Source organism: Leguminivora glycinivorella, chromosome 9 (genome assembly GCF_023078275.1).
Source record: "Leguminivora glycinivorella isolate SPB_JAAS2020 chromosome 9, LegGlyc_1.1, whole genome shotgun sequence".
Classification (NCBI taxonomy): domain Eukaryota; kingdom Metazoa; phylum Arthropoda; class Insecta; order Lepidoptera; family Tortricidae; genus Leguminivora; species Leguminivora glycinivorella.
The window spans coordinates 8,019,424-8,029,069 of NC_062979.1; the positions used below are offsets into that span (position 1 = coordinate 8,019,424).

The 9,646-nt window shown below is 35.9% G+C and overlaps 1 protein-coding gene across 1 annotated transcript; it reads left to right on the forward strand.

Moving 5' to 3' along the window:
- Positions 1–2,076: 2,076 nt before the first annotated feature.
- Positions 2,077–9,288, forward strand: LOC125229412 (esterase FE4-like). Its single transcript, XM_048134242.1, is given in 6 exon segments — positions 2,077–2,116; positions 2,255–2,391; positions 2,917–3,577; positions 3,580–3,855; positions 6,501–6,852; positions 8,402–9,288. Coding segments are annotated over 6 exon segments (1,653 nt in total). The 5' UTR covers positions 2,077–2,091; the 3' UTR covers positions 8,604–9,288.
- The last annotated feature ends 358 nt before the right edge of the window (positions 9,289–9,646 follow it).

The window sequence follows — 9,646 nt, forward strand, 5'->3', positions numbered from 1 at the left end:
GACTATATGACTGAATAATTGCCAACTGGATTTGAACCATTTCGTTCCTGTCTTTTAACACCTCGTATGCTTAGTTAGATACTGAATGATTGACGCCAAGGTCACTTTTGGCATATCAAATTTGTCAGGCAGGTTTAATCCCTATGCTAATCCAGGCTATGTGACTTGTGTCTGTTTACCCCGAGTTTGAGATAACTAATGCAATCTGCTCGCTTGCGGTCACAAGTTCTGATGTCGCGTCGAATACTTGCCTAATTACACTGAGAGAAAATACAACCAGTTTTCATGTTTGTTCAACAAGTTTTTTGGTTAAAATAGCGCCTACGTGCTCTTTGGTTCACGCATGTGTAGGTGCTAAAGGAATGAAAATCAAGAAAGAAAGTAGTTACGACATAAACCGCAACGTAGAACTTGTACAATAAATGCAAATTTCTCTCAATACAGAAAAATAGTGCGTAAAGATGTCCAGCGGAAGATTTTCAATTCTAAGTTCAAATAATTTTGGATGTGATGTGCGAGATAGATGCTTGCTTGATGTTTTATGATGCCGTGACACTCCTTAAGTTGCAGGCGTCTATAGGTGACGGTGATCGCTTTCCATCAGGCGGACCGTATGCTTGTTTGCCACCGACGTAGTAAAAAAAGTTATTAAGGTAAAAAAACGTTTAAAAACATTTGGTATAATCCTAAAACACCGATTAAAATGTTTTTAAACATTTATCATCTTCTTTAATATAAAAAATTCTAAAATGTAACATACTACACTGTAATAAAACTCTAGTTCTCATTACATTCCATCCTCAGCGCCGAAGGCAGCAGTAATGAATTTTAAATCCAGTCTCGCTTCGGAAAACAATTTAGTTGTCTCCCCTTATTTCCCAAAGGACTGTAGCTTGTGGTTTTTAAAGTTTTCGCAGTGAAATGAGCCTTTGTTCTACAGACTACTTCTGTTTTAAGGACAGTGAAAGTACCTAGTATGTTTGTAATCGGGAATATTGACTTACATTATTGTATTCATGCACAGATTTATTTACAATGCCATGTTTTTTAAATTGCAGAAAAACAAATTAAAATAAAGATACATCATTTTATATGACGATCGGTCTAGCTCAGTCGGTAGTGACCCTGCCTGCTAAGCCGCGGTCCTGGGTTCGAATCCCGGTAAGGACATTTATTTGTGTGATGAGCACAGATATTTGTTCCTGAGTCATGGATGTTTTCTATGTAGGTATATAAGCAAGTATTTATCTATTTAAGTATGTATATCGTCGCTTAGCACCCATAATACATGCTATGCTTAGTTTGGGACTAAGTTGATCTGTGTAAGGTATCCCCAATATTTATTTATTTATATCTGTCATAAATAAGTACATACATAACTCACGTCTGTATTCCCAAAATGAACTAGGTAGGCAAAGTACATGAAAGTGCTCAAACTGCGCCTTTTTATAATTTGAATTGAAATTAAGATGATAAATAACAATTAAAGTGTCCAAAATGGAAACCCACCAATAATTTTGTTTTAGAATATTGTATGTTGTAAGTTGTAAATGAGAAAGTTCAATATGGTTACCAAAGCAAACAATCTATGCAATTACCTATTTTTAATTAATTTATTAAACTTCCAGTAGCTCATCTAACATCATTCCTATTTTATTCGTATTTTTATGATTTGACAGACTTATCTTACATCGCGGGCATATTTAGCAATTACGTTTCAATGAAACTTAGCTATGTGGATGAAGAGGCGACTATTTTTGATATAATATTACTTTTGATTTGAAGTGACGGGCAAATAAAACACTCAATGCCAATAATATCTCTTCTATACTTATTTTTACCAAATACTTAATTTATACAACATGATGCATCAAGAATGGCCTAATATACACCTACAAACACTTGTCGTGACTTGCTGTGATAGATAATAGCTATCTGCACTTCTGATAATGCGAATGTTTACTTATCATGTTTACTTTCAGTGTTCAGATTATAAACTTAAAAGTGTGTAAGTAGGACTGTCTTAATAATAGTCATGATAAATCAGATGTATCAATTTGTAGACCTTAATCTTTTGAAATAAGAACTACGATGCTTAACTGCGAATTGAATGTATGTTAGTGCGATATTATCAGTTATTAGACTAGTATAGATTTTAACAATCAGCTACTGGATGGATTATTCATTTCAAACTTAATAAGTACGGCTTGTAAAATGAGAAGTATTTTACTAATAGTGTTAATTGTGTACGTAGTGACTGGACAGGATGAGCGGGAGTCGCGAGTCGTAAAGACCACACAGGGGCCAGTAAGGGGATACAATAATGATGAGATCTTTGAATTTTATGGAATACCTTACGCTACTGCACCGACTGGGGCTAACAAGTTTCAGGTAAGCTAAGGAAACAATTTACTTCGTTTCTTATATTATTAAAGAAACGAAGTATTTGTACTGTATTTGTTTAGTTTATATAAACTAAACACTTAAAAATAAAGCTCCCATTAATCTTTGTAGGCTTTCTCGCACTGCATCAACCTTTCGTACAATTTCACTGTGCTGTAACGATTAAATAAATAATCGATTAAATAATAATAACGACCGGCCTGGCTCAGTCGGTAGTGACCCTGCCTGCTAAGCCGCGGTCCAGGGTTCGAATCCCGGTAAGGGCATTTATTTGTGTGATGAGCACAGATATTTGTTCCTGTCATGGATGTTTTCTATGTATATAAGTACGTATTTATCTATTTAAGTATGTATATCGTCGCCTAGCACCCATAGTACAAGCTTTGCTTAGTTTGGGGCTAAGTTGATCTGTGTATATAAGGTGTCCCCAATATATATTATTATTAATAAGAATTAAATTATTTTCTATCAGTAAGTAAGGCCAATAAATTGGCTAATAAAATTAATTTTCAGGCACCTCTTCCTGGGCCTTTATGGATACATACTCTAGATGCAGTTAATGATAAAATAATCTGTCCCCAAGGCTCTACCCCTGAGATGCCAATCGACTTATCTCCGTACACTATGCAAGAAGATTGCCTAGTAGCAAATGTTTTAATGCCTGATACTGAAAAAACAAACCTACCCGTGATCGTTTATGTTCATGGTGGCGGTTACCAATTAGGATGGGGTCACATAATGTCTCAAAAGAGTTTAGTGAAAAGTAAAAAAGTAGTGGCGGTCAATTTTAACTACCGTCTTGGAATCCATGGCTTCCTTTGTCTAGGCACCGAATGGGCTCCCGGAAATGCGGGTATGAAAGACCAAGTTGCCTTGCTGCGTTGGGTAAAGAAAAATATTGCAAAGTTTGGAGGAAATCCTGATGATGTGACCCTTGTCGGTAGCAGTGCTGGATCTTCAGCGGTTGATCTACTAATGCTCTCAGAAATGACCAAAGGTCTTTATAATAAGGCTATACCAGAAAGCGGAGCAGGTGTAGGCGTTTGGAGTATCCAAATTGATCCAATTCAAAATGCAAAAGATTTTGCGAAGGCTAATAACTTTACTAAAGTAAACAATATTAGACTTTTAGAAGAGTTTTATAAAAGAGCACCATTCGAAGTTTTAACCTCAGATGTTTTTTCGGTAATAAAGATTCTTCTTTTAGTTTTGTTCCATGTGTAGAACGTAACATTGGAGTTGAATCATTTCTTAAAGACTCGCCTGTTAATATAATAAAGAAGGGCAAATACAGAAAAGTTCCAGTTTTATACGGGTTTACAAATTTGGAGGGTTATACGAGACTGTACAGGTTTGATGAATGGTCAAAGCAAATGAATGAACGTTTTTCGGACTTTTTACCAGCAGATTTACAATTCAAGGATGAAGAAGAGCGCGAAGAAGTTGCACAAGTTGTAACGGACCACACAGTCCTCGGTTCAAATCATAAGATATACCTATAATAATTGTGCTTAGAAACAAATGCACACAGAGATAAAAACTTAAAAATTGCAAATAAATAAAACGAAAACAACTTACATACGAAATAGAATTCCAATAAATTAAAAATAGAAATTCTCGGAATTAAAAACGGGCGCAATGGGGACAATCGGCACTATAGGCGTTTCCGGCGAAACTGGCACAATCGGCGTAATAGGCACTATTTGCCATTTTAAGAAGACCACACGTTAGGGAAATGGCGGAATTCCTCTTGAATTTAACGAGTCTATGTGATTTTCGGTAAAGTAAGAAAAACTTACGAAATATTCTATCAACTGAAATATTGTTATTGTATATATTAAAAGGATTAAATAATGGTCAAATAAATGGGAAGAAATACCTATAGTAGTTATGCTAAAAGATTATTATTTTTTAATTGTTATCCATTTTTTAAATTACAAACGTAGATAGACTTAATACTAAGTTGAAAGGAGTCGATTTATATCAAGTTGCATTTCCACAAATATTTATGTACAGACATTATTTTATTTTATTCTGATTCAGGACAACACACAATTTGGTCACCCTAAGGAAGGCGGGGCTAAGGAATATGTGTATAAAACGGCGCGGGCAGAATAGGTGGGATTCATTCGGCTAGGGAACGTTGAGGAGCTCACTTCAGAAGAATAGGTGGATTCATTCGGCTAGGGAACGTTGAGGAGCTCACTTCAGAAGAATAGGTGGATGGATTCGGCGAGGGAACGTTGAGGTGTTCACATCTGAGGTTTAGGTAGAGTCATTTGACTAGGAATCGTTGAAGGAACACATCAGGAGTCTAAGTAAGAAGCGGACTTGAGGTACAAGATTGAGAGGTTGGAGACTGGCGAGAAGGTATTTGGGTAAAATAGACTTGAAGACTACAAGTAAGTGTCCAAATTGTTTATTTTGAATGTGTTTATATTTGTAATTTTAGATTAGTGCTATTATCTGAAGGTGATAATTTTAATAGTGGTACTTATTCATTTCATATGAACAAGATATTCATGAATGTTATATTTATGTGGAAATTATTTAAAGTCGTTCAAATTTCGATTTATTTATTACATACAATTAACACTAACGGTTAATTTGGAATATTATTAATTAAAATTAGGATCTGAGTATCTCTAATACAACTACTACATGTAACAAAATAGATACATAAAATATTACACATATTTACTTTATGTACATACACATTCTATTAGCTAGAATCTCTTTGGGTGTTTAGAAGGATTTCCATACTATTGTCTCATTCCTAAGTAAGATAATTTTGCTATTTCAATGAAAGTAGGATTAATAACTTTATTTATTGTTCTTAACATGTAAACTTTATTAGAGTTAAAGGATAACTTGTGGGAATTAATACTAATACTAAATACTAGGGAGGCATAGGACATCTATGGATGTTAGGATCCTGTCGCTATCAAGGAGAATCATTGATATAAAAATAAGATTGTTCACTAAAGTTGAATCATTGACACTGGCCTCGAGATTGGCAGACTTTGGAATCATCATTCCATTTTCATAATATGGTTAACGATAACGTTGTCTGGGAGATCAAACAATTCTAGCATTGACTAGTGAAACACGATGTCAAGCAATGGACCACTATACTCGGAACGTGGGAAATTGCACGCATATAGAATTTATACTTTGGGATCTTGGACAACTTTCGATGGCTAAGGCCGAACCAAAATATATATATGGGATGGCGTGTGAGTCTAGGGATTTGTCGTTCGAAAGGCTAGTTCAATGAAGTATTTGTCTTAGTATCAAAAGAAGGTCAATGAATAGGCCCAATAATGGGTATCAAAATAGATATTCTGTTTCCTTGATAGACCAGGGGTAGGCAGAGCAGTTTCCATCCTGACGGTAGAGGACTTGGTTGCAGAAACATCCCAAAACATATAAAATTATACCGGGATTAAAGGGTCCTTGACTAATTATTTGATATCTACTACTATGGTAGTACATTTTTAAGTAGTGCAAAGACACTTTACATCAGCTTACTTTTGTTCTAAGGATCCCATTTGTTCAATATATGTTTGATAAAACATAAATTGAACCAGCAACCTGGTTTGTCCATATGCTCGAGCGAGGTCCTTATAATAGGCTATATTATATTATACACCTATTATTCCTACGTATAAGGGACTCGTGGGTCGGAAACAATTAACCCCATTTTAAATAATGTCTTGTATATATTTTTAATATATTTCCTGTATTTATATTCCTTACACAATTTTACCTATCTCTCACACTCTTATCTCAACGCACTAAATTCTTTCACAAATGTCGTTCACTCTGCTTATTATACCTCAAGTGAATATATTACTGCCTTAGTTTTATCAACTTAAACTTAACTCTAATAGCAAGTTCCTAAAGGTAAAAAGAATCTGGATTGCTACGCACAACTACGGGGTCCTTCCACTTACTAGACGATCACAGTATTTGTTTTAATGGCCAATTTTTAATAGTGTATTGTTTTAATTAGGGCTAACAATTTGGACTTAAGTTAGGTAGTGTTAGGTTAATAAAGGGTGAATTAATTAAGGGGGTAGCGGGGTGTTATAAAGTCATCAAAGAATTTTATTTTGGAGATAAGGCAGTTGGTCCAGAGACTGTTCAGAGCTATGTTGATTATTTCTCTGACATTATGTTTGTTTACCCACATCTTAGATCTACCAAATTGCACGTAGAAGCTGGAAGTGATTCGTTATACTTGTATGAGTATACTTTTCATTCTACTCCTCCACTATCGGATACTGCTCCTGGATATATAAAGCAATTAAAAGGAGCACCTCACTGCGCTCAGTCTGCGGCATTATATGACATGGACCATGATATTATAACCGAAGATACAAGTGAGGTGTATTCAAAAATGAGGAACACACTGAGAGAAATATGGTTAAGCTTTGTAATAACTGGGTAAATATTTTAAAATGTTTAATGATATTGAAGATTTTTTAAGTAACGTTTGTAAATAATTTAAATGATAAAAAATATTTAAACTTTATTAGTACCTAAACGTAAAATTACTAGTCTAATTTACTTGTAGTCAGTAGCGGCTTGCCCTAAAGTGCGCTTGTGCGGTGCACTCCCAGAAATAATCACAAGTAAATTATAGTAATACATCAGTTATGATACCTCTAATTAATGTATTACTATTTAAAAATGTATCGCAAAAAAGTTAAGCTCAATTAAACAATTACTTGTATTTCTTAAAAGTTCATTAATCTGACTATTACTCCGCCAACTCCCTTCCTACAATTTCATACGCACCGCACTCAACGGAGCGCTTTCAATTGCGCTTATGGAAAAAGATTCAGTGCATTCATCAATAGAAAATTCAGTGAGAGTGAAAGAGAAGTTTAGACACAGCTCCGCGCGTGAGACAGACGATTATCTATGAAATATTAGGTAAATCGGGAGCGCCGCACCGACCACAGAACTATATCAAAATAGAAGGAAAAAGTATCCTATTTAGTACTTCGCGTGGCAAAAAGAAAACTCAACGACCTCTTTCCTCGCCGCAAACGACAGTCTGCGTTGTTGTTCTTTTGTTCATTGCAGTGCATTCAAAACGAGCGATATCCATATAAACATGAAATAAGTGTCTTAACAATGCGTGTAATGAAAATAATTTAATTTGTTCTTAGATTACGAACGATGTAAAAATTAGCTATTCAAACTGTCGAGTCAACTCATATTCGTGACGTCTAGTGTCCATGCAAAATGTTACACGGTTGGTCTTGTCAACCGCCGAGCTTTTTCCTTCTATCTCGGTATAGGTCTGTGCGTTTGTCCTTGATTACCGTCTTGTTGCACCGCGCAGGCGCGATGCGTGCCGCGGTCATCCGCGTACTTATTTCGCGCGCTATTTTGTAAACAAGTTGCACGGCACCCGCGGGAAATACGATTTAGACTTAATTTGAAACCGCATAATTAAATTGTTTTAATTGCAAGTGTAAATAATTTCAGTGTGTGAGAATGGATGGATGCAATGTGACATAAAAGTGTGTGAAAAAACTTTAGCAACCCGATTAGAATTAAAAGTCCAGTGGTTATGTGAATGTGACAAAAGTGAAAAATTGTTGGGTTTCCATTTCTTTTATTTGGAACTGGCGCGGACGACGGAGGTGGTGAGTGTGCATGGACCGAAACCCGTTTGAATGATCGGTCGTCAGGAAGTATGCAAGGCCTTAGATTCAGCATATCGAAAATCCACACAGGAGTACCGTCATACTAGGTATCTACATACATGTAGGATCTTGGTGCTAACAATGAGAGTTTGAGTGAACACCCACATATTATAGCCACGAGCCGCCTCTGCTTGTAGTAGTCAGATTTCGATTTTATGGTGCACGCCCGCACATAAAAGTGTAAATATGGTTTCATAGCTAAGTAAATAAAATATGTCATACCGGATCATTGGTAACTAAAACAATTACTTGATGTTACAAGACATTGTTTTCAGAAATCCCATCCCCGCTGAATCAAACCTACCAGCCTGGACACCGACCAACACCGACCGATCTCCTTACATGGAACTCGGGCAAGAGATAAAGTTGAAGGGGCCTCTCTTGGAGCTGAGGGCTCGCTTCTGGGATGACATCTATGATCGCTTTTATAGAAACCCAATCCCGCCGTCACAGTTTTTTATGAGAAGCGAACTTTAATTCGATTCTGTAAATCTAAAAGTGATTCAATAACAAATGGTTTTTTTGTTCAATAAAAAAATATTTTGAAGTTATAATAAATAAAAATGGAAAAGTATTACATAATCTAATTTTAATGTTTTTTGATAATATAACTACAAAAAGGAACATTATATATCTACTACTTAAAGTTTGAGCGATAAATTTAGTTTTATTTGAGTTACGCAAGTAATCACAACACATGACAAAGTTGTAGGTTGCAAATCAGAATGATTGTTTTTATTAGAATCCCCGGCAGCAGTTTCGCAGGAAAAAATTGTAAGGAAACCGGACTAAATCCAACATGGTCCTATTTTACCAACTCCTCTGGTTTCGAAGGTCAGACGGCAGTCATAGAAGTCCTAAAACTGTGTCGACACTGAATCCTGGGGTGGCTTGCCAAAGAGGGTCCCAGGGTCTCATGAGCCGTATCAAAATGCTGGGTTAACGTTAGGCACAGGTTTGTAGATCTTTACATACTCCGTTTCCTGATTTGAAGTTTTGCTCTGCGCTAAGGTCCAGGCGCGTGTGCATGGGATATAAAACATAACAAACCACTTTTCTCAGAAGTAGTCCTGAAGACCCAATGGTAGATTTAAGAAGTGAAGCCACCAACATTCATATTTTATTTTAGTAATATTATTAATATTATAAATGGGAAAGTGTGTGTGTCTGTTTGTTTGTCCGTCTTTCACAGCAAAACGGAGCGACGAATTGATGTGATTTTTTAAGTGGAGCTAATTGAAGGAATGGAGAGTGCTTTTTGTCTCTTACTAACGCGAGCGAAGATGCGGGCAAAAGCTAGTTTATCATAAAAAAAAACCGGCCAAGAGCGTGTCGGGCCACGCTCAGTGTAGGGTTCCGTAGTTTTCCGTATTTTTCTCAAAAACTACTGAACCTATCAAGTTCAAAATAATTTTCCTAAAAATTCTTTATAAAGTTCTACTTTTGTGATTTTTTTCATATTTTTTAAACTTATGGTTCAAAAGTTAGAGGGGGGGACGCACTTTTTTTTCCTTTCGGAG